This window comes from Hyla sarda, chromosome 8 (genome assembly GCF_029499605.1).
Source record: "Hyla sarda isolate aHylSar1 chromosome 8, aHylSar1.hap1, whole genome shotgun sequence".
NCBI lineage: Eukaryota > Metazoa > Chordata > Amphibia > Anura > Hylidae > Hyla > Hyla sarda.
The window spans coordinates 98957283-98983148 of NC_079196.1; the positions used below are offsets into that span (position 1 = coordinate 98957283).

A 25866-nucleotide genomic window follows, 5' to 3' on the forward strand; every position below is an offset into this window, starting at 1 on the left:
TAAAAAAAACACCCATTTTGCAAAACCTTGCCTGTGCTCCACTGTTCCCCTCCCCATCCTTCTCCATTTCAGCCCCCACAGGGCTCATATGGCCTCGAGATATAGGTGCCACGTCTCCAGTGCCCTGACCGGCCATCATTTCCAATACGTGTTGTAGGATATAAAACAGTGGAATGACGTAGTTCATCCTATAATCCTGGGGAATGACTAATAATGTTTCTTCCTCAAAGGGCCTGAGCAAACGGCAGGTGTCACATATGAGCTGCCACTGGTTGACATTGAATTTACACAGGGAAGTCCCCCTATCCGCTTGGATCATCAGGAAATCGGTGATGACTTTCTGAAGCTGCAGCTCAAGGAAGGTGTGCTTTACGGTGTACGAGTGGCTGAAGTGCATGCAAAGTTTTCTTCCCATTGTTAGGATGTCTTGCAGATGGGGGTAACAATTCAGGAATCGATTGACAACCAGATTTAACACGTGTGCCATGCAAGGCGCATGGCTCAGGCTTCCTTAAAGCAGCGCAGACAAGATGTTATTCCCGTTGTCGGTCACCATGGTTCCCATTTCCAGTTTTCGTGGAGTAAGCCATGATTCGATTTCTTGATGAATGACTTTTAGCAGTTCCTCCCCTGTGTGACTCCGTTCACCAAGGCAAACCATGTGAAGAACAGCGTGACACCGCCGTGCCCTGCACACATGGTATGCTGGAGGGGCATTTTTATTAAAATGATTTAAAGGAATTAAAATTAAAATTAATTTATTAAAATTGATTAAAATTATTTATTTAAAATTTTTAAGTAATGTGCCAGCAGCATGAAGAGACCAGATGGGGGCACAATGACAGTCTGGAGGTGGCAGGAGCATAAGGAGACCATATAGTGGCAGAATGATCAAGCCTGAAGGTAGCAGCAGCAAGAGGAGACCATAGGGCCTCAAAATTGAAAAGATTCAAGCTATATTTACAAATTTAAATTGAAGATTTTAAATAGATTACAATAAATGTCCCTGCAGCAAGAGGAGACCATAGGGCCTCACAATGACACAGCCTGGAGGTGGCACCAGCATGAGGAGACCAAAATGTGGCCGAATGACCAAGCCTGGAGGTGGCAGCAGCAAGAGGAGACCATATGGTGACAGAATGACACAGCCTGAGGTGGCGGCAGCCTGACCAGACCAAAGGGCCTCACAATTGAAAAGATTAACAATATTTTTTAATTGATGAAAAACTGCCACACAGCAGAGTAGCTGATTTCCCCCCCCAACAGTCCACACTGACTGACTGCTACTGCTGCCGACTCCAGGGACCCCTGTTTCACTACCTCCTGAGCAGGTAGGCTGCCGCGAAGCAGGTGGTCTACCCCGGGTACGTTTGGCTCCAGACTTCCCACTGCTGCCACCATGCTGATTCCAAACCATGCTACCACCTTGCTGGCTCAACTGCTGCCTCATGGGCAACCTGCCACCCTCTTTTCTTAATGATAATAAAGCCATTTCTGCACCCGGCTCCCAAGTGTGATCGGCTTCATCATCATCGAGTTGTGTCAGCACGTCACTCAGGTTCCTCAACAGTGTGTGTTTCAGGAGCCTGAACGCTCCCAACACCACCTACCACACCACTCTCCTCATCACTACTTGCCTGCCTAGCGAAGGAAGCGGGGGATGTCTCCTCCACTTCTTGGCTGGGCAGTAGCTGCTGACTGTCCTGTCCTCTAGTAGATCGTCCTGACTAAAAAGTGAAGCTGAACCCACATCATAGTATACTTCTATTGGGGAGGGAACAGCATAGGACAGAGGCAATTTGAGGACAGGGACTGCTCCCAGGCCGTGCCAACTGATGGTTGTGTCTGAGGAACCCACCGACTGTTGACTGGGGGTGTAAGATGTGGATGACCAAGTTAACCAGTCAGTGACAGCAGATGGGTTGCTGGTTGAGACACGCCAGCTAGCTGATACCAGGAGCTCAGGCCTCTCACAGAGACTCCTGCTGCCACTCGCCCCTAGTCTTCTGCGTCCTCTGCCTGCGCCTGATGAATTTAGGCCTCTGCCACACCTCTGTGCACATCCTGGCACTTCTCTGCCTGACATACTTAGTGCATATCTGAGGGGAGTATAATACGCTCCACTACGCTTAAAACAGTATTTGCCTACAACACCAGCAGGTGTGTACTTTTGGCTGGCCTTTCACAGTATCTAGGCCCTTAAGACTTTAACAGGAACAAAATGGTACACCACTTAGATGTACGTATGTGGTGTGCACTTATGAGGGGAGTACTATGCACTCCAGTACGCTTAAAACAGTTTTTGTCTACAACACCAGCAGGTGTGTACTTTTGGCTGACCTTTCACAGTAACTAGGCCCTTGAGACTTTAACTGGAACAAAATGGTACACCACTTAGATGTACGCACAGGTTACACTTAATAGAGGACAATACGCTTTTTGTGCTCTGCTCTCCTTAACTGGCTGGCTACTATTAGCTTTTCAGTTGTTGTACACACCAGTGCTGCAGCACAGTCACTGTGTACTACACCCAAAATTGCACTCTCTCTCTCAATCTCACTCCCTTCCCTCTCAGTGCTTCTAGGCTGGATTTGGGCTTGAGGTAAATCACTGCTGTAATACACGCTGCAATTGCACTTTCTCTCTCAATCTCTCTCCCCTCCCTATCAGTGCTTCTAGGCTGGATTTGGGCTTGAGGTGAATCTCTGCGGTAACACACGCCGCAATTGCACTCTCTCTCTCTCAATCTTTCTCCCCTCCCTATCAGTGCTTCTAGGCTGGATTTGGGCTTGAGGTGAATCGCTGCTGTAAGAAAGCTTTTCTGTGCAACACACTGCTCTTTGTCCCTCTCTCTCTGCAATAGAACGCTAATGTAAGTGGCCGCAACATGGCTGCTGATTATATAGGGCTGTGACATCACAGGGGTGGCTGGCTACTGATAGGCTGCATGCTGCATATGATTCAGGGTCATCCTGCTGACCCTTGTTCCCGCCTTCCCATGATTCCTTGCCCCATATCCTCACATGTGGATCTGCCATTTTAGATGCCATGGAGCCTGGACTGCACTGAATGGAGTTTAATTGGGCGAGTTGCACGATGCATTTTTTCCTGAAATTCGTAACGAATTCGGATTTGTCAGATTCGATTCGCTCATCCGTAGTCATGACCCACTTCTGTCAGTGGTTGACTGAGCAGATGCTTTCTGCATGTAGAGATAAAAGCAGGAAGTGCTTCTTAGCTGGGATCAGGAAATACTGAGGCGGACATTAGTTTTTTAATTTTTATGCCAGCCCTAGCTCATTGGCAAAAATTATGGGGTGCTGGAAAACCCCTTTAACTGAACTTAATGTTAGATACAGTATCTGCATAAATAGAAATATTTAAAGGATTTATTCATTCAAGAATTTATTTGCAGATACCTTTCCTTTGTGGTGAGGAGGTGTAGACCTTTCTGTGGAGTTGGCAGGACTCAGGAAAGATGTATAATTGTCTTGCTCTGAAACAGAAGACACAATGATTACATTTAAAGTGTTCAGAATAAAATTAAAAAAAAAACTTTCACATGCTATAGAGACAGGCTAAAATTGTCATTGGTTGGGGCATTCAGACCCTCACTGATCAATAGAATGAGCCGAGAGAAGTGCTTGGCTGAGCTCTTCTCTTTCATCTGTTGTAGATTGTTGTTGCAGTTGTCTATAGATTCCACCTACTGCAGCGAGGAATGATACAGGGGAAAAGCGGAGTGCTTCTCCTGGCTTGTTCTAATGATCAGTGGGGTCCTGAGCATCCAGACCCTGACCAATAAAAACCTTTGACAGGTCGCCATGACATCTCAAATGTTTTTTGAAATGATAGCAATATTAAAATTCTATTTTTCATAGAACTTTTCATCCTTAGTCTATATCTCAATGATAAACTGAAAACATTAAAGATCATCCCCCTAAGGATACAGCAAATTTTGGCCCTAATGACCGAGGTCCATCTTTTAATATTGAGGTGTCCCTTTATGAAGTAATAATGTTAGAATGCTTTTATTTATCCAAATGATTCTCATTGTTTTTTTTTTCCTGCGACATTTTGTACTTTATGTTGGTGTTACGTTTTGGTGGATACATTCAGCGTTTTTTTTTTTGTGAAAAAAATGGCATTTTTCTAGATTTTGAATTCTCTGCTTGTAAAATAATTTGTCATACTACATAAATGAGTTATTGATTCACATCTAAAATATGTCAACATTGTGTTAGCATCATTTTATAAATGTCCTTTTACTTTTTAAGGACAGTTTTGCAGCAATTTTTTTATTTTTCAAGAAAATGTTGAAGTCAGATATTTTTAGGGACCAGTTTAGTTCTAAAGCTAATTTTTTTTAGAAGTTCCCCCCTACTCAAATTGCCCTATTTAGAAAAACTGCTCGCTCAAAGTATTCAGGAAGTTTATTAACCCTTTAGGAGTTTCACCTAAATGAACATATTCCATTCTTACAAATATAGAGAAAACAGCTGGAGAGAGAGGAGCCTGGCAGGGCTGACCTCTCTGGACCAGGAGGAAAAATCAGATTTTTGGCTCTAAGGGCGCACTTCCGAAGACTTCAGATGGGTAAATCAATGCTGTCTTTATTATGTTAAGGATGGCAATTTACAGCAGGACAACGCGTTTCAAAGGTTACACCTTCTTCTTCAGGTACACCTGCGACTTCTGGACTGGACCTGAAGAAGAAGGTGTAACCTTTGAAACGCGTTGTCCTGCTGTAAACTGCCATCCTTGACATAATAAAGACGGCATTGATTTACCCATCTGAAGTCTCCGGGAGTGCCCCCATAGAGCCAAAAATCGTATTTTTCCTCCTGGTCCAGAGGGATCAGTGCTTCCAGGCTCCTACATGCTTTCTCTACATTCGCACCGCTGCCACAGCGGGACTGACGGCCGCTGCCTCCAGACATTGGAATTTCTTTCCACAAGCGCTAAACAGTGTTGTGTCTGCCACACAACACATCAAGGTGAGCAAATTTCACTTACATCCTCACCAGCCTCCCTTATCATCTGGGATTAACTGCACTATTAGCGCTGCTTCTGTTCTTTTCTCCCCTTTTTCTGTTCTTGCAGATATGAAATTTTAATACATTTTTGTGTTCAGAGAAGTGCAACTCAACATTTATTCCTCTAATGATAATGTTTTTAGAAATATTCCACGTAATGCCATTGTGCGCTACGTGATTTAAATAGGTCTTAGACATAAAGGAGCACCTAATGGATTTTGGGGCCTTCTTTTATTAAAGAGTACCTCTCATGATCTTGTTAAATTTTATAATTCTTCCAGTTCACTGCCCTCATCATGATAAACCATACCCTGCCTTTATTTTTAATACTTTTTAGTTTTCTACCATGTTATTACTCTTTATTTTTTGCACAGTCTTAGTCAGATTTACAGACTGGGATAGGGCGTTCCCCAGCAGGTGTGACATCATCTGAAGCCATACAGGGGAGAACTTCCTCCCTCATTCTGCTACACACAGCCCAGAGCAGTTCAATGTGTGAGATGAGCTATGATTGGCTAAGGCTGCACATACCCCTCATCACTCCAGACTGCATTTCCTGATTTTGTACTTCTGCCAGGCCAGCAGGAGTCCAAAGTCTGTGGAAAAGATGGGGGGAAATGTGCCCTGGACAAGTAGGTGACACTTAGTGACAGCTTTTTTAAACACAAATAAAACATTGAAAACTTTTTTTTTTTAAAACAAAGTACATTAGAGAGATTTTTTATTTACCATAAAGAAAGCAATAGCAAAAAAAATTTCAATGAAAGTGCCTATTTAAAAGGGTACTCCTTTTTTTTTTTTTTTTATGAACGAACTGGTACCAGAAAGTTAAACAGATTTGTAAATTACTTCCATTAGAAAATCTTAATCCTTTTGGTACTTTTTAGCAGCTGTATGCTACAGAGGAAATTCTTTACTTTTTGAATTTCTTTTTTGTGTTGTCCACAGTGCTCTCTGCTGACACCTCTGTCCGTGTCAGGAATTGTCCAGAGCAGCATAGGATTGCTATAGGAATATTCTCCTGCTCTGGACACTTCCTGATACGGGCATCTTGTGTCAGCAGAGAGCACTGTGGACAAAACACAAAAGAAATTAAAAATATAAAGATTTTCCTCTGTAGCAAACAGCTGCTAAAAAGTACTGAAATGATTAAGATTTTTTTTAATAGTATTCAGTAATTTACAAATCTGTTTAACTTCCTGCCACCAGTTCATAAAAAAAAAAAAAAAGTTTTCCACCAGAGTACCCCTTTAAGGATTTTTTTGCAGACATCATATTAAGCTGCAGATACCTTGGAGTGCCAAAATATTTTTGGAGAAAAGTTTACATTTTCATTGGTACTATTCTGGGGTACATGTGACACATGGTTGTTATTGTATTTAATATTTTATTTATTAGGTGGTATGAATAAAAAAAAAAAAATCTGCTGTTGTTTTTTTTTTTTTAAACGTTGTTTTCCATGCAGTATAAATGACATATTTAGTGTACTCTGCAGGTCAGTACTATTATAGTGGTAAGTTGATGTTTTTAACCCCTAAAGGACACAACCGGCTATAAAGTGTGCATGGCTAATGCCGGACATCACTGATTGTGATGAGGATGATGATGATGCCTGGCATTAACCCTTTCGATGCCAAAGCTGATTGCAGAATCTAAAAATGCTGAAAATAGCACCAACATACACCTAGTTCTTTTCTGTCTGACCACAGTGCTCTCTACTACCACCTCTGTCTGTGTCAGGAACTGTCTGGAGCATAAGCAAATCCTCACAGCAATCCTTTCCTGCTTCAAACAGTTCCTGACATAGACAGAGGTGGCAGCATAGAGCACTGTGGTCAGAATGGAAACAGCTACACAATTTCCTCTGTAGTATACAGCAGCTGATAATTACGGGAAGGATTAAGATTTTTAAATGGAAGTAATTTACAAATCTGTTTAACTTTCTGGCACCAGGTGATTACAAATATGTTTTTTTCCCCTCCTTAGTACCCCTTTAAAGCTCAAATCTGCCACACAACCCAAAACTATCACACATCATTTACAGTAGTATAGGAAGAAGGGACCTTTATGCCCCCTTTTGGCACCTAAACTTCTGCACCCCCCTACTGTTACTCCCAATAAATTCACAAAACACTGACAACTGGCTCTAAATTGCTGCCTGGGGAAGTTATTTACAATTTTCAACTATTTCTCTCAAAATTTAGCAGGCAGCAACCTACAAGGGATCTGATTTTACCTAGAAATTATCTGCTGCATCCTGCTACGGAACTATATAAATATACCCAATTATATGTCTGGTGGCTTAGTGGTTAGCAACATCTGCTTGGTGTTTGTAGGTTGTGCTTTTTTTCTCCCGCATGCTGACCCCCCCCCCCCGCATGGATTAATTCTTCATTCCAAAGAAATTATTCTCTATGGAGAACTTAGACTGTAACCCCCACTGGGGACAATTACTTATGTGAGTGATGCCAATCTCTGCACCATGGTATATGTTGGAGCAATTTAAGCAACAGGAACAAATTGGGAGAATTTTGGTTACTGTTTCATTGCATAAGTTACTGGTTACTGAGAATATCAGTGCAGTTTAAAGGTTATTTAGTGATCATCTACCAGTGATGCTGTTGAGTGTATGCTTGTAATGCACTGAAGAACCTATAGGCCATATATGAATTAAGGGTTTTATTAAAAATGTCATACTGCCACTGCAGTACCCACTCATTGCCACTTGAGGGGAGTGTTACACAGTGGTTAATACTTAGTTTTCTCTTTTTGTTAGTGTCTCCAAGTTAAAAACAGTGAATACCCATGAAGCAGTCAGGTTTCCACTAATAACACAAGTTAGATGTTAACATAGACCAATAGTCTCCAAACCAATGTTGCACAAGCAGGGTGCCTCCAGCTGTGGCAAAACTACAACTCCCGACATGCCTGGACAGCTTTCAGCTGGGAGTTGTAGTTTTGTCGCAGCTGGAGGCACCCTGCTTGGGAAACATTGCTCCAAACTGAAGACCTGTTGCAGCCAACACCTGTGGGGACATACTGAGAGTTGTACTGTTGCAACATCTGGAGGTCCATTGTCAGAGGCGTAGCTATAGAGGTAGCAGTCGCACCGGGGCCCTGGTGTCTAACGGGTTCCAAAACACATCTGCCCCAGAGACCAGTATTTTAATTGGCATATGGGGTCCGGTTGCAGACTTTGCATCGGCACTGTCATAGACATCCAATGTACAAAAATAGATTTGTATCGGCAGCCAAATTCAGCAAAAACAGTAGATTAAAAGAATATTAATGACACTATTTTACTTGTGTAAAGTCATTGGCACCTTTAATAGAATACCTGGCTGGGTCAATACACATAAGAGGGGAGAGTAAATTATTATTACCTCTCGATAAGATGGCAAAACAAAACAGCCTCTTCCAATCATCTTATCTCTGATTTATTTTCCTTAGAGGTTATTGTAGGTTTCTAAAAAAACATTCTTCATCTGCTGGCTCCTGTAGGAGTAAAAGGTTTGAGAACTTCAAAGCCTGGCTTGTAATGATGGCTGTAAGGCCCAGGCCCTCCCAGCAGTGTGTACAGGCTGCAGTGTAGACGGAGCCATGGCACAGAGACTTGTAATGAGGAGGGCTGTGTTGTGATGAGAGGCAGCTGTCCGACCTCTCATCCAGCCCCTGATACAGCACAGACAGCCAGGCTCCAAAAACCACAAAACCATCCAGCACTGACACAAGGGTCGCATAGCTTGCCAGACAAAGGATGCCATCACTATCTTTGAAGTTGCCAACTTACCTTCAATGTCCCTGATAACACGAGTGACCAACCAAAAAGTAGTGATGGTAAATAAAAAGAATAGGTTCTCTGTCATAAAAACAGTAACTGGGTCAAGGGCACAGACAGATGAGATTAGGCAACTGGTTGTTCCACTTTAAAGTTGGACATTTTTACACCTCTAGTGCTTGACACCATGGAGGTCATGCATATGGTTACAGTAGCACGGCACTTAGTATGGAGTCCCAAGGATAAAACACAAAATGGAGGCTACATATTAGTGAATTGCTTATTTGTAGAAAGTTTTTCGAAAAACTGCCGAGGTTGAGTTGTGAAACATATATAGGAACATCAAAACCAGAGCAGAGGAAAACAATAAAGGGAACACTTAAACAACACAATGTAATTCCAAGTCAATCACACTTCTGTGAAATCACTCAGAAAGCAACACTGATTGACAATCAATTTCACATGCTGTTGTGCAAATGGAACAGACAACAGGTGGAAATTATAGGCAATTAGCAAGACACCCCCAATAAAGGAGTGGTTTTTCAGGTGGTGACCACAGACCACTTCTCAGTTCCTATGCTTCCTGGCTGATGTTTTGGTCACTTTTGAATGCTGGCGGTGCTTTCACCCTAGTGGTAGCAGGAGACGGAGTCTACAATCCACACAAGGGGCTCAGGTAGTGCAGCTCATCCAGGATGGCACATCAATGCGAGCTGTGGCAAGAAGGTTTGCTGTGTCTGTCAGTGTAGTGTCCAGAGCATGGAGGCACTACCAGGAGACAGGCCAGTACATCAGGAGACATGGAGGAGGAAGTAGGAGGGCAACAACCCAGCAGCAGGACCGCTACCTCCGCCTTTGTGAAAGGAGGAGCAGGAGGAGGATTGCCATAGCTCTGCAAAATGAGCTCCAGCAGGCCACAAATGTGCATGTGTGCACTCAAACGGTCAGAAACAGACTCCATGAAGGTGGTATGAGGGCCCGACATCCACAGGTGAGGGTTGTGCTCACAGCCCAACACAGTGCAGGACGTTTGGCATTTGCCAAAGAACACCAAGACTGGCAAATTCGTCACTGGTGCCCTGTGCTCTTCACAGATGAAAGCCGGTTCACACCGAACACATGTGACAGACATGACAGAGTCTTGAGACGCCATGTGGAACGTTCTGCTGCCTGTAACATCCTCCAGCATAGCCGATTTGGCGGTGGGTCAGTAATGGTGTGGGGTGGCATTTCTTTGGGGAGCCGCACAGCCCTCCATGTGCTTGCCAGAGGTAGCCTGACTGCCATTAGGTACCAAGATGAGATCCTCAGACCCCTTGTGAGACCATATGCTGGTGTGGTTGGCCTTGGGTTCCTCCTAATGCACGACAATGTTAGACCTTATGTGGCTGGAGTGTGTCAGCAATTCCTGCAAGAGGAAGACATTGATGCTATGGACTGGCCCGCCCATTCCCCAGACCTGAATCCGATTGAGCACATCTGGGACATCATGTCTCGCTCCATCCACCAACGCCACGTTGCACCACAGACCGTCCAGGAGTTTGCGGATGCTTTAGTCCAGGTCTAGCAGGACATCCTTCACGAGACTATCCGCCACCTCATCAGGAGCAGAGCATGCCCAGGCGTTGTAGGGAGGTCATACGGGCAAGTAGAGGCCACACACACTACTGAGCCTCATTTTGACTTGTTTTAAAGGGGTTATCCACCATAAGGTGATTTTTGTACGCACCTGGCAGACAGTAATGGACATGTTTAGGAAGGATCTGCGCTTGTCTTGGGGCTAAATGGCTACGTTGTGAAATTACCATAATATTGTGGCTAGCTTTTTGTGAACTGGTATTTCCTGTTTGAGTTTTTCTTTTTGCCTACAAATCCCATAATGCCATTTTCCTCCCTCCCACACATCAGCCACCACACCCATTGAAACATAGATGAGCTGCATCCATTCAAACGACCTGTGGCTTTCAATCAGGGTGCCTACAGCTGTTGATTTAGTGGCAGATTGATCTCTCTCCCACCAAGAGTTCGCTCCATCCATTGAAGCAGACAGGCACCCTGTCATCAACTGACTAGTCAAGTCTTTGCCGCATTGCAACCTGGGAAAAATCTGAGACAACAGAGACAACAGTCATTTTGTATGCTGTTAAAAATAAATATTGGGGTAAAAATCACATAAGAATTGTGGGAAAACCATCACACACAGGTACAGACACTATATTATGAACTACACTAACTTTACAGCCCCTGTAGCATAGTCAAATAAAAAAAAAAAATCCTGGAATACCCCTTTAAAGGGGTACTCCGGCACTTAGTGTTACGATTCGGCAGGCTGGATGTGGATCCTCTGTGTCAGCGAGGGATTGGCGTGGACCGTGTCCTTGGACCGGTTCTAGGGTTGCTACTGGTTTTCACCAGAGCCCGCCGCAAAGCGGGATGGTCTTGCTGTGGTGGTAGCAACCAGATCGTATCCACCGGCAATGGCTCAACCTCGCTGACTGCTGAGAAGGCGTGGGACAGAAGGACTAGGCAGAGGCAAGGTCAGACGTAGCAGAAGGTCGGGGCAGGCGGCAAGGTTCGTAGTCAATGAGGATAGCAGGAGATTTGGAACACAGGCTTTGGACAACACTAAACGATTTCACTGGCACAAGGCAACAAGATCCGTCAAGGAAGTGCAGGGGAAGTGAGGTAATATAGACAGGGAGCAGGTGGAAGCTAATTAGGCTGATTGGGCCAGGCACCAATCATTGGTGCACTGGCCCTTTAAATCTTAGAGAGCTGGCGCGCACGCCCTAGAGAGCGGAGCCGCACGCGCCAGAACATGACAGCCGGGGACTGGGACGGGTAAAAGACTTGGGATGCGATTCGCGAGCGGGCGCGTCCCGCTATGCGAATCACATCCCCGCCGGCAATGTCAGTGCAGCGCTCCCGGTCAGCGGGTCTGACCGGGGCGCTGCAGAGAGAGAGACGCCGCGAGCGATCCGGGAAGGAGCAGGGACCCGGAGCGCTCGGCGTAACAGTACCCCCCCTTAGGTCTCCCCCTCTTTTTGTCTCCTTGTCCCTTCAAAAGAGACGAGAACATAGGGGACGCCTCTTGAGTCTCCTTCTGAAAAAAGAAGTCCTGGGTAGCTATACCAGCGGCAGGTAGTTCAGAAGAAGTGGGAATGGGGAGGGGGGGCAGAGGGTAAAGCTTGTCACGGGGCAGAGTGTCACCAGGACGGGGGCTATGAGGAGGCAGGGCACAGTCCAGATAGGCCTTGGGGAGACCAGGCACAGTAGGAGACACTGAGGCCCGACAGACGGGACTGGGAGCAGATGTGAGGCATTTCTTACGGCAAGCAGAACCCCAATTCTTGATCTCCCCGGTGGTCCAGTCAAGGGTGGGAGAATGATGCTGGAGCCATGGCAGACCAAGGAGGACTTCAGAGGTGCAGTTGGGAAGGACGAAAAATTAAATCTTTTCGTGATGGGGTCCAATGCACATTAAGAGGGGTTCTGTGTGGTAACGCACAGTACAGTCCAACTTCACTCCGTTGACCGAAGAAATGTAGAGCGGCTTGACGAGACGGGTCAGCGGGATGCAGAACTTATTTACCAAAGAGTCCAGAATAAAATTTCCAGAAGCACCAGAGTCCAAGCAGGCCACGGCTGAGAGGGAGGAGTTGGCAGAAGGAGAAATCCGCACGGGCACAGTGAGACGTGGAGAAGCAGACTTCGTACCAAGGGACGCCACACCCACGCGAGCTGGGTGCGTGGGTGCGTTTCCGAGACGTGGAGGACGAATAGGGCAATCCACCAACAAATGTTCAGTACTAGCGCAGTACAGACATAGATTTTTTTCCCTACAGCGAGTCCTCTCTTCATGGGTCAGGCGAGACCGATCCACTTGCATAGCCTCCTCTGCGGGAGGCACAGGGGTAGATTGCAAAGGATACTGTGGGAGAGTTGCCCAGAGATCAAGGTCTTTTTCCTGGCGGAGCTCCTGGTGTCTCTCAGAAAAACGCATGTCAATGCGGGTGGCCAAATGGATAAGTTCTTGCAGGTTGGCAGGAATCTCTCGTGCAGCCAGCACATCCTTGATGTTACTTGATAGGCCTTTTTTAAAGGTCGCGCAGAGAGCCTCGTTATTCCAAGATAATTCGGAAGCGAGAGTACGAAATTGGATGGCGTACTCGCCTACTGAAGAATTACCCTGGACCAGGTTCAGCAGGGCAGTCTCGGCAGAAGAAGCTCGGGCTGGTTCTTCGAAGACACTACGGACTTCAGCGAAGAAGGACTGGACTGTGGATGTGGCAGGATCATTGCGGTCAAAGAGCGGTGTGGCCCAAGACAAGGCCTTTCCAGAAAGAAGACTCACTACGAACGCCACCTTAGACCGTTCTGTAGGAAATTGGTCCGACAACATCTCCATATGTAGGGAACATTGAGACAAGAAGCCACGGCAGAGTCTAGAGTCCCCATCAAATTTGTCCGGCAGGGACAAGCGGAGGCTAGGAGCGGCCACTCGCTGCGGAGGAGGTACAGGAGCTGGCGGAGGAGATGGTTGCTGCTGTAGCAGTGGCAGAAGTTGCTGTAACGTGGCGGTCAACTGCGACAGCTGCTGTCCTTGTTGGGCAATTTGCTGCGATTGCTGAGTGACCACCGTGGATAGGTCAGCGAGACTTGGCAGCGGCACCTCAGCGGGATCCATGGCCGGATCTACTGTTACGATTCGGCAGGCTGGATGTGGATCCTCTGTGTCAGCGAGGGATTGGCGTGGACCGTGTCGGTGGACCGGTTCTAGGGTTGCTACTGGTTTTCACCAGAGCCCGCCGCAAAGCGGGATGGTCTTGCTGCGGCGGTAGCAACCAGGTCGTATCCACCGGCAACAGCTCAACCTCGCTGACTGCTGAGAAGGCGTGGGACAGAAGGACTAGGCAGAGACAAGGTCAGACGTAGCAGAAGGTCAGCGCAGGCGGCAAGGTTCATAGTCAATGAGGATAGCAGGAGATCTGGAACACAGGCTTTGGACAACACTAAACGCTTTCACTGGCACAAGGCAACAAGATCCGGCAAGGAAGTGCAGGGGAAGTGAGGTAATATAGACAGGGAGCAGGTGGAAGCTAATTAGGCTGATTGGGCCAGGCACCAATCATTGGTGCACTGGCCCTTTAAATCTTAGAGAGCTGGCGCGCGCACGCCCTAGAGAGCGGAGCCGCGCGTGCCAGAACATGACAGCCGGGGACCGGGACGGGTAAGTGACTTGGGATGCGATTCGCGAGCGGGCGCGTCCCGCTATGCGAATCGCATCCCCGCCGGCAATGTCAGTGCAGCGCTCCCGGTCAGCGGATCTGACCGGGGAGCTGCAGAGAGAGAGACGCCGCGAGCGCTCCGGGGAGGAGCAGGGACCCGGAGCGCTCGGCGTAACACTTAGATAGCTTATCGCCTATACAAAGGATCGGGGGGGGGTCCTGCCGCTGGGGACCCCTGTGATCTTGCATGCCGCACCCCATTAAAATCAGTCCCCGGAGCGTGTTCGCTCCGGGTCTGATTACTGTCAATGCAAGCCTTCCCATATATTGTATGTGTTCTGTAGTTTTTATGCATGCTTGTGCATTAACATGTTTTATTTCCAAAGAGCTTAATAAAACAATGAACTGGAAAAGGAAAACTGCATCAAACAGCTGGTGTAAAAGCACACTTTGGAGATGTAATTCACAATTTACTTCTCTTACTTATTCCTGTGTCTACTTTGTTCTTCCACATACAGTATATAAGTATATAGAAAAGACATACATAAACAAAACAAAACCGGAAAGCTCTCCCTTCTATCGGTTTACTAGATTATTTTTTTGCCTCGGGTCAGCCAAATGAAAACTTGCCATTAACTCAACAGATAATTCAACACATATGTGTAATACCAAGCATTGGTTCCAATAATCTGTGCTTCTATGGCGATGGAAAAACTCTTTCCAAGTGATTGAAATCTGATACATTTGTTGGCTAATTTACTGGACATGCTTAAAACTTTTTCTGAAATGAGAAGATTGTTACGGTACTATGTAACGTGTACCCCTCTTTCCAAAACTAACAATAATCTAAAAAAGTGCCAGAACTCAAACACCATGTAGCTTTCCTACAATTCTATTAAGAGGCAATACACTGTTTTATAAGAGGCTTTATGGTCTAAACCTTAGTTATTTGTCTCACAAATAAGCAGATAAAGTGGACAGGGACAGACCTTATATTGCAGGTCTTTCAAAGTAGTTAGTCTGAAACTAAGCTCAAAAGTCACTGAGGCTTCGCTGAGCTGCAGCATGCGTGCTTTCCCCCACCCCTTCCTGCTTGGCAAAATTAACATTTTAGCATTTTTATTTTTTCATCATCACTTCCTAAGATCCTTTAATTTTTTCAATAGGATGGGCTTGCTGCGGAAGGCGACATCCAGGCTGCTACCCCCAACACGGCTCGGCAAGGCGAGGTACCGAAGGAGGAGGCTGTAGCGTAGTCAACGTAGCAGAAGGTCAAGGCAGGCGGCAATGGTTTGTAGTAAAAAAACGTAGCAGGAAGGTCTGGACACACGGGAATGCCAAAACAGGCAACAGGGAATGCTTTCTCTCAGGCAATAGGCACTGAAGATCCGGCAGGGGGGTGTAGAGGTGCAACAACTTATAATGTGCTGTCTGGTGCTTTTACTATTTATGGACGTACTGGCCCTTTAAATTTCAAAGCTCTGGCGCATGTGCCCTAAGAGACGGGGATGCACGTGCCGGATCTGAGAGAGTGAGCGAGCTGCAGGAGCGGGAGGAGGTGAGTGATGGGCCGGGACTCGCATGTGCACGCGTCCCGCCCTGCGAATCTCGGCCCCGCCAGCGGTCGGGGACACTGGGACACTGCGCTCACAGCCAGTGCTTGCGGCCGGAGCGCAGTTTGTAACATTACTATTGTTTATTCTTTTACTGTTATTTGGCACTACGGGTATAGTGCAACTCAGTACCTTGGTATAGACCAAGCATTAACAATTATTAATCATTTTAGTGGTAATTCAATGTTTATTGCATAGGAAACACAAAATCAAAAACACAAATGTCACCAATAAACAACATTGGCAATAGAAAAGTAAGGCAAGGGTAAACAGTCGCCGCCTATATGGACATCAATCCCAGACTATACGGTATCAAGCGGCAAAAACATACCCCAATATCAATTTGCAAAAAAAAAGAAAAAGAAAAGACAGGAGTAGGTGGGAAAGAAGACCAAAAGTAGAACAGAAAGACAAGAAGAAGCAAAAACCAGGGAAGAAAAGACAAGGGAAAGGGAGCAAGGAGGGGGAAGGCGGACAAGGGAGGATACGGGGAGGGGGGGGGGGATAAGGGTAAGGGATAAGGGAAGCAGCGAAGCTGACAGTGAATCAGATAAGCCAGCGGGAGAACTCAGGGGACTCTCTAAAAGCATCCCAGGAGCACCACGTACTGAAGAACACCTCATTGGCATCCCGGTCAAGAGCGACCAACTCTTCGATCCTACGAAACCTGTTGAGTGCCTCCACAAACTCCAGCCTGGAAGGAGCCACAGTGGACTTCCAATGACGCGGAATCACAGTTCGAGCTGCACTCAAGAAGTGACGTAATAGGCCGCTTTTAGCACGGGGAATGGAAGAGGGATATAAGGACAGGAGAGCAAGGGTGGGTAAAGGGGCAACAGACTCAGCACAGATCCTGTTGAAAAGGTCAAACTGCATCCCAAAACATCTTAATAAGGGGGCATCCCCACCAGATATGAAGGTAAGTGCCCAATGCTCCGTTACAGCGCCAGCACACCGCCGATGCCAAAGGGAACATCGCATGGACCCTGTAAGGGCATCTGTACCACCGTGAGAGGATCTTAAAATTCCGCTCCTGAGACCGGGAGGACAAGGAAGTTTTATGGGTGAGGAGAAACAACTTAGAAACATCAGCATCTGAAAGTGTAATATTCAAGTCAGACTCCCACTTCGACAGGTAGGGAGGCTTAACGGGAGTCTCCATCTCCATTCACAGCGCTCCGTATATCACTGCAATTGTATGAGAAGTGGGAGAGGAGAGCACACACAACTGTTCAAATAGGGTAAGCTGTTTATGAAGCTGGGGTCTGGGGCGTAGGGAGAGATAAAAATGATGAACATGTCTGTACAAGAGCCATAGACTCGGGAGGGAGGAGGAGGGGGAACAGGCATGAGATCATTCCCCCGTCAGCGCCTGCCGGATACGGGGCAAAGAGCCCGCAGGAAGACCTAACAAGGAGCAAAGGCCAGCAGCATCCCCGAAATGGGGGTTACCAATGAGGGGAGTCAGAGGGCCAGGGTGGCTGGAAAGGGACCAGCGAGTCATAACAGAATCCCATATAGGGAGTAAAACCCTAGAAATAAAGGGAAGGTCCAAGCCTGAAGGTCTGTGTGTCGGGTCGACCCAAGGCAGGGCCGCCAGGTGAAGAGGAGACAGACCAATTTCTTATTAATCATTTTAGTGTACAGCCTCCCATATTCCAAGTTATGTTTATGTTTTTTTAACATGTTTTTATTGAAAAAGTGGAAAAGGGGGGAGGATCTGATTTTTTTTTCTTTCTTTTTTTTTTTATAGGGGGACTTCTATAGGCAATCTCTAAGGGGACATTTATAAGCTTTATTTAGCTAGAAAGCCACTGCCAGACTCTCCTGGTGGGGGTATTTTTTCCTAGAGGACTTAGGGACCTGGGTGTTAAAATGGAGCATGACTGACCATTCTTTCCTGGGCATCTGCTATCAGATGGAGAGTCAGGTTGCACATTTTTGCACATTGGTTAAAAAATTGCAAAGAGGGCACCATACAAAGTGGTGTACTGAAGTAAAAAAATGTGTACCAGCATCATATTTATCACATGCCCTGCGCCATAATAAATTTAATGCACGTACACAGTTTTTACCACACAAATTAAAGGGAAAAAAGATATTCACCTATACCACTCTTGACAAATTCCCCCCACTGTTTCCCCCAAGTCCAATTGAGAACCTATGGGTGCTAGCATGCTCAGCATACTTATGTATAGCATACAGATCCAAAAACTGTCACAAAATTGCCACAAAAACTTTTTTCAAATCTCCCTGAATATTTTACTAGAACATCTAGTCATACAAAAAAACTGCCATAAAACAAGTAAAAAAAACATGATATTCATCCAGAAACGCTATGTGTAGAACCACCCTCAATGTAGTGTTTTCTAACAAGACAAATTTTGAATTGACATAAATGTTAAAAAAATAAAAATAACAATCAAAATTTTGGCTGAAACCAATGGGTGCAATAAACATTGTTGATAAAAACTGTTTCTTTCTGATAATTGTCACATATATGCAGTTTAGACAATAAACCTCTTTTTATATAACTGCATCTAATTTTACAATAATATAAACTTTATAATATGATTACAAGCAGCATTCATGAGAAAACCCACAATGTCTGTGTAATCTTAGCAGTATCTTAATGTCATTTTCTTTTTATTTTAATATGAACACTTTTTATGTTTCCTTTTATATGCAGTTTCACCACACTGGTACCTGGGACAAACAGTCTAGTTCCCAGGCATGTTTCAAACAGTCATAATGCAAAGCAGATGGAGACCATTTTAAGAGGAAACTGCAAAAAAAAAAAAAGTCAAATTATTATGTCTTCTACCCTTTCCCCGGCCCTACAATCAGAAGCTGGCCTGTTCAATAGAAGAACAGGTAAAATTTATCTGTTTTCTGTCAATTCACAAGGGCCACAGAGAACACAAAGGGTTGATTTGAGCAGCCAAGAGAACCTAAATATGTAGTGGAATTGGGTTACCCCATCGACTCAACAAGAAGCAGACGACTTGTAGAAGTCAGACTAGTAGAGAAAAGCTAAGTAACTTGTGTTTCTTTACCTAAGACCCAGGAATGTGACCTGTATTAACTCTGTTTCTTGTTCTCCTAGATACTAATAGGTTTGGACAAGGTGCGTGGGAAACATCAAAGGGCATAACTGCATATTTGTGATATTCACGAAAAGGGAAAGAAGAGCATAAAAAGGCAGATGGAAGGGGAAGAAGAAATGACTGCAATATAATCTGAGAATCACTAAAGCCTAATGAAAATGTCTTTAAGACTAGGAAAAAGGGTAATAAAAACAAGGCAGAAAAAAAAGTATAGGTAGTAAGGTTTGTTGAGAAGCAAAGACACAAAAGAGGTTGCCTAAAACTGACTACACCATTGAAGGTGTTGTCTCATGAATCAATACATTTCTTAAAATATGCTGTTCCTTGTAACGTGTGGATGTACTGAATTGGCCAGAGCCAAAGCTACGGTTACTGAGCAGTCTATAGAATGTACATCAGCTTTAGATAAATGTTTGCAAAAATAGGGCACTTTACTACATTTCTTTCAATGGCAGAGGAAGGTATATGGTCATATCATGGTGCAGGAAAATCTCTGAGTTATATGGATTGCTGTGTGCATGGGCCTACCTATTTGTAATATACCACAGGTGACTTTAGATTTTTTAAGGTTTGTTTTATATTGCTATGCTTACTTATGTTTCTTTATTGTTAAAGGGAATCTGTCATCTTTATTGCTACTAAGGACTGCAGACACTATTGGATAGCTGTTAGGGTATAACAGTAAACTGCACCTTTCCTGTAGCTGACAGTGGTTGCCAAACTTATAATATCATCATTTTATTTCTCAGCCAACTGTCAAGGAGGCGGAGCTGATCTGCTATACTGCCTCCTCCCTTACCCCCACCTCCCTGCCTCTCCTTGTACAGGGTTCTGTATATCAGTCAAGGAGGGGCTGAGAGGCTGGGATATGAGGGCAAACAAGGAGCTGTGCCAGGCTGTGGCACTTGAGCTGCTCAGCTCTACCTACTTGACACTTGAGTGAGAAATAGAAAAGCAATTTTATAGGTTTGGCAACCACCATCCACCAGCTTCAGGAAAGGTACAGTTTGTGTTTATACCCTAACAGATACCAATGGTGTCTGCAGCTTTAAAGGGGTACTCCACTGCCTAAGCGGTCAGAACATTTTGTTCCAAACGCCAGTGTGAGTGCCAGGGCTCGTGATGTCATGGCTACACCCCCTTGTGACATTACGGCACACACCCTTGCATTGAGGGGGTGTGGTGTGATATCATGAGTGGGGCGTTGCCGTGACATCACGAGACCCGGTGTCTGCACTCAACGTTCGGAACAAAATTTTCAAAACACTGATGCAGTGGAGTACCCGTTTAAGCAGCAAAAACAGGCAACAGATTATTTGTATAGGTAGGGTCACACGTAATGGATCTGCAGTGTATTTTACACTGCCAATCTGTAGGTAATCGGTGAACTGACCCTATAGTATGCCTCGAGTGGTTCTCCCTCCCCCTCCAGTGTCCTGCTTGCTGCAGTAATCTACCACTACGAGCAGCCACACAGGGACCAGCGAGTCCCCGTGCACAATTGCATTGTACTCAGACATTACAGAGCGGCCGTGATCGCGATGTACATTGCGCATGCGTGCCGGGAACCCCTTGTCCCTGTGTGACTGCTTGTAACGGCAGATTGTTCCTGTACGCAGGACACGGGGGGAGCTGGAGGCATACTATATATACGCTGCGGATTCCTTACATGTGCACCGAATAGGTTTTCCCTCTACTGTTGGTAAAAACTGTATGTTCATTACCAAAAGTAGAAAAGACTACTTCAGGCTTTTTGTTAAACTACAGAAAATGATAACTCTTTCAGCAGGCAATTTGGTAAGTCCACCTTTGAATTCAAGTGACTGAGATATTAGGCTGAAGGCAGCAACCCATGGAAGGAAGGCAGCTTTACCTATACAAATGCCAGAGGAGCAATTAGTTATTGCTGGAAAGAGACCTATAATCACTTCAACATGCGGCAAAAATCTGTCCTGAAAAACAGGGATGGAACACTGATCTGTGATGTCAGGGTTACCATCTGCCTTATTGTTTCCAGACATCCAGAGGAATTTGGCGTTTTTCTTTTTTTTTTATTTAGTTACGCACTGTTACAACCACAGGGGCACCATAACAATTGTCTCGATTTTAGACTGTCTGGCCATGCTCTCCGCACTGTTTTCTAGTCTCCTCTTACCAGCTCATTGTCTTAGTGCTCAACGCTTGGAAATATACTAACCTTAAATCATTCCAAAATGAAATAGCTACAATGTTTATAGCTGATTGATAACCCAATAAAATGCTTTCTGATAAGTTCAATGCCTATGTACACAGTGAAATGCGGAAATTAAACAACATATAAATTGGATTAACCTTTGTTTTATCTAGGCTATTTATAATTGTTATTATTTGTAACAGAAGCAGACATACCCACCTGTGCCCAGATTGGTAGGACATGGCATAGTTCCTGAAAGTGTCATTGCCAGCAGCAAGAGAAGAAACCCCACTTCATTATTTTTTTTTCTAAGGGCTCTCTTTGTCTTTCATATAGATATATGTAATGTCACACAATGAGTAAAATCCTTGGGTGGCAGAAAAATGCTTTTATATCAGAAAAAATATTTTTTTATTCTATATCTATGAGTTTGCATGATTTGCCCAGTTTAGCTGATGCTGCAAGATATCACAAAGAGTTAATGCACTTCACACATGTGCTGTAGAGGTTACACAAAAGTGTGGACCCCCATAGTTATGTGGCCTTTAAGGGCCAAAGTTAGAGTCTTTAAAAGATCATGTCTACCTGCCCTAAGTTAAGTACAAGTTGAGAGAGAGAGAGTAGAGAACCAGAGAGAGAGAGAGAGAGACTTGGTCTATTCCAAGATTTGGGGGTTGCTTGTGTGTGGGTGATCCTCACCGGGAGGGGGAAGAGCCCTACTTTCATTGATTTTGTCAGCGATGCGTTACACTTTGTTTTAGCTAGTAAGACGTTTCAGTTTGACAAGGAGTGGTATGCACAGGTAAACGGAGTGGCCATGGGCACTCCTGTAGCATGCACCCTCGCCAAGCTGTACGTGGCAAGGTTCGAAAGAAAATACATTTTTAATGACAAAAATCTATATTTGAAATACATCTACAGATACCACAAATTCGTGGATGATGTTTTTCTAATATGGCTGGACACGGAGAAGACCATCTAGGAATTTGTGCAGTATGTAAACACTATTAATTATATAAATATTAAATTCACATCAGTGTACAGTAATACAAGTCTCAAATTTTTGGACGTTCAAGTCTTGAAAGAACAGATCGTCAGTAAAGTTATGGGATTTAAAAAAAAGACAGCAGGCAATTCACTTTTGCACTTTAAAAGTTACCATCCATCACATATGAAGGCTTCCATAGAATCAACGGGGACCACAATAACTTTGTTAAGCAAGCAGAAGAGCTGTATATCAGGTTCTTGGATAGAGGATACCCCTCCAAGATTTTGGATACAGTGTACGCAAAAGCCATGTCTCAGAGTCGTTCCTCGTTGCTTCACAGAAGGCGCAAAGCTTCATATCCCAGCTTCAGACTGAGAGTTTTACGTTTATGTTCAAATTTAGTCCCATGATAAAGATAAAATAAAGAACATTATCCATAAACATTAGTAAATTATCCAAAACGACATTGACTTGAAATACATCAGCAGTCAAAAACCTGTCATATCCTCCAGAAAATCCCAAAGCATAGGCAGCACTATTGTACGGAGTAAATTTTCTCCGACAAATCCAAATACCAATTGGTTAACTAAGTCGCTCCCAGCAGGGAACTACAAGTGCGGGTCCTGTGCGTGGTGCGCTTTTCTGTGCACAGATAAAAATATTTCTGTTGGAGGTGTCCAGGTGAAATTGAATGGTCCCGTCTGCTGTAAAACCAAATGTCTAGTGTATGCTATAGTATACCCGTGTATATGTTTTTACATCGGGTGTACTATAAGGTCTCTAAACACCCGATTTCGGGAACACGTCTATTCTTTGAAAACCAAGAAGGGATCACCCCGATTAATTTCGCACTTACAAGAAGTGCATGAGAACAATCCCTCTTGTTTAAAAATGTTCGGCATTGAGTGTTCCCTACAGAAGGTATTGAGAAGCGCAAGCTTTTACTACAAAGAGAAGCGCAATGGATAGTGAACACTTGCGTGTTACGAACTCTCGGTATAAATGATCGATCCGACTTAAGTATATTTATTTAAATTAAGAAATATGCTTGGCGTCTTATTTTTAATGGTTTTGTTTATTCTTTTGTATTTATACTTTGACGCACCTGTGTCATGTGGGATAGAAGGTTTATACCTCCCCCCACACAGGTGAAGGCATGCAGTCTGATGAAGCACGATTCCTTGTGAAACAGCCGCTGTAATTGCAGCACCATCCAGGCATCTTGTCCTGTCCTGCTGGTGTTTTTAATGCACTGAAAATAAAGATTTCTGGAGCACGGACCTGGTGAGTGGCCTCTCATTATTTCCATTTATGCCTTGTTGGATTTCTCCACTATTCCTGTTGAGATGGAGCACCACCATCACCGGCCCAGGTATACCATCTATCCAAGCCCCCTGACCGTACATACCTATATGAAGCATTAGAAGCAGGTTGTGCCGACCGCTGTATCTACAAGTGTGTTTAGTCTATTCCATGCTGACAGGGTGTCCACAACAAATCAAAAGGTTAATCAACGGCCTGAGAGGAAACAAAGAAAACGGGCATTGCTTGCCTCTAGGTCCTACTAGGTCCTGGTATGGTTAAGCTGACAAATCATCAGATAGGGGATACCCATCTGTATCTGCCAGCTGGAACGTGTCTAAGATCAACTTTGTTGGTATGAGATCCTGTGCTACAGTCTTTGAATTACCTAAGCTGCACCCCTGGGAAGACCCTGCTTCCGTGAGTACAACATTGGATTGCGCTAGAGAGTACCCATAAGTCATAGTCACATTCTCAGAGTCAAGGAACGCGTCAGGCTATACTCGATATTGGGACTAAGTTATGTCCTGGGAAAGACTCTACTGCTGAGTCCAGAACGCCTAAAGAAAGAAAGTCCTTATCCAAGGCAAGTATATTCAGTCAGTGATACACATTGATGGCAACCGCTCCTTGCACACACTAGAAACCCTTGCAGCATTTACAGCCTGGGAGTTGTGAAACAAACTGTTACTGCTGTTTAACATCTGAAGTTTTATGTAATATTATGTTGCACCCTCTCTTCATCTCCCTGTGTCTGGTTATCTGTACTTACAAACAACGACAAGGGCATCCTGACCACCCTTACCAGCACACAGTACACTAGGACATGCCCTGAAGGTTCCCACTATTGTACCAAAACATGCAGCCTCTTTAAAAAGATTGTGTGCATCTGGGAGAGATACATGGTGCACCACTCACAGCACAAATTACATATGCACAAGTCACACTGATGCGTAGAACCACAATTCCAATTGAAGATGTTCCCCCAGTACACCCCATATGTTCCACTAATAGTCCACGGGCTATGTGTAGTCAACAAGCAGCTGACAGTGCTTCCTCCCCGATAAACTCCAAAACAAATGCAAGTCCTACTGTTAAATTCACACCAGGGTCTACATTTGACTACTCAACATTTGGCCAGACATTTATAAATGTCACTTATAGACTATGTTTGGTCTATGGATGACCTGAGGTATAATCCAGTATTTTGAAGATATGCTCATGTATAACAGAGTGACGTGAATGACACCTTACAACTATAATATCCCCTACAGTATAGCTTTTACTGATCTGACAATAGAAATAACGTTCACCAGCTCAAAACAGGCATTCTTATGCATTGCGGTTAAGCTCCTAAAACGGCATTACCCCATGATATACATTGTTTACGTAGCTTGTGGGGCTATGCCTTTTGCCCAATGGGAATTATGCAAATTGCTTTTTTATCGCCTGAATATTTCCGGCACCTGCAGACAGGCCAGAGGGCGACCAGGAAGCTCGAAACACAAGATTAAAATGCCCCTTCAAATTCTATAATCTTTAAAATCTTAAGGGTATGGTCGCAAATAGCACATTCACGCTTTCCGTAGCTGAAATTCGGATTGCAGATTTTCCACCATGGATTATCCGCAGTGGACAGGCCACAAGCAGAACTAATTGTATAGCAGCTTAATCTCCTTGTAGAATTTCAGCTGTGTCAAACCTGCTACAAATGTGCTACATGTGACTCTACCCTTAAATGGGCACTGTTAGATGCAAAGACTTTTTATGTTGTACATCTTGGCAAAACATAAACCTTTCTTATATTCTTCATAAGAAAATTGTACTTCCTTTTTATACAAATCATGGCTTATAAAATCATGGATTTGTCCAAGCTGAAGCACAGGCATGGACAAAGTCCAGTAAGTCCATAAAAGGGACACTGCGGAGCTGGAAAGGGTGCAGAGACGTGCGACTAAACTAATATGGGGCATGGAACATTTTAGCTACGAGGAACGATTAAAGGAGTTACAATTGTTTAGTCTTGAGAAGAGACGTTTAAGGGGGGGATATGATAAATGTATATAAGTATATAAATGGCCCATACAAAAAATATGGAGAAAAACTGTTCCAGGTTAAACCCCCCCAATGGACAAGGGGGCACTCCCTCCGTCTGGAGAAGAAAAGGTTTAGTCTAAAGGGGCGACACGCCTTCTTTACCATAAGAACTGTGAATTTATGGAACAGTCTACCTCAGGAACTGGTCATAGCAGGAACAATTAATAGCTTTAAAACAGGGTTAGATACATTCCTGGAACAAAATAACATTAATGCTTATGCAGAATTATAAAACAACATCCCTTCCCCTTATCCCCTTACACCCTTCCCTTCAATTCCCTGGTTGAACATGATAGACGTATGTCTTTTTTCAACCATACTAACTATGTAACTATGTAAGTGAAGGTGGGCTAGCACTCCTCTGTGCGCTCTCCTGTCTGATAGAACAGGATGTAGCACAGAGGAGTACTAGCAGAGGAGAGCACAGAGAAGTACTATCAGACAGGAGAGAGCACAGAGGAGTGCTATCAGACAGGAGAGAGCACAGAGGAGTACTATCAGACAGGAGAAAGCACAGGGGAGTGCAATCAGAAAGGAGAGACCA

The 25866-nt window shown here is 44.6% G+C and overlaps 1 protein-coding gene across 4 annotated transcripts in view; it reads right to left on the bottom strand.

Moving 5' to 3' along the window:
* The window catches only part of KIAA2012 (KIAA2012 ortholog), a 230504-nt gene that overhangs the window by 70272 nt on the left and 134366 nt on the right, over positions 1 to 25866 (bottom strand). For all 4 annotated transcript variants that reach the window (XM_056535330.1, XM_056535328.1, XM_056535329.1 and 1 more), the window contains one exon: positions 3420 to 3496. In XM_056535330.1, coding sequence (XP_056391305.1) covers positions 3420 to 3496 — 77 coding nt within the window. The remainder of the gene's footprint in view (positions 1 to 3419; positions 3497 to 25866) is intronic.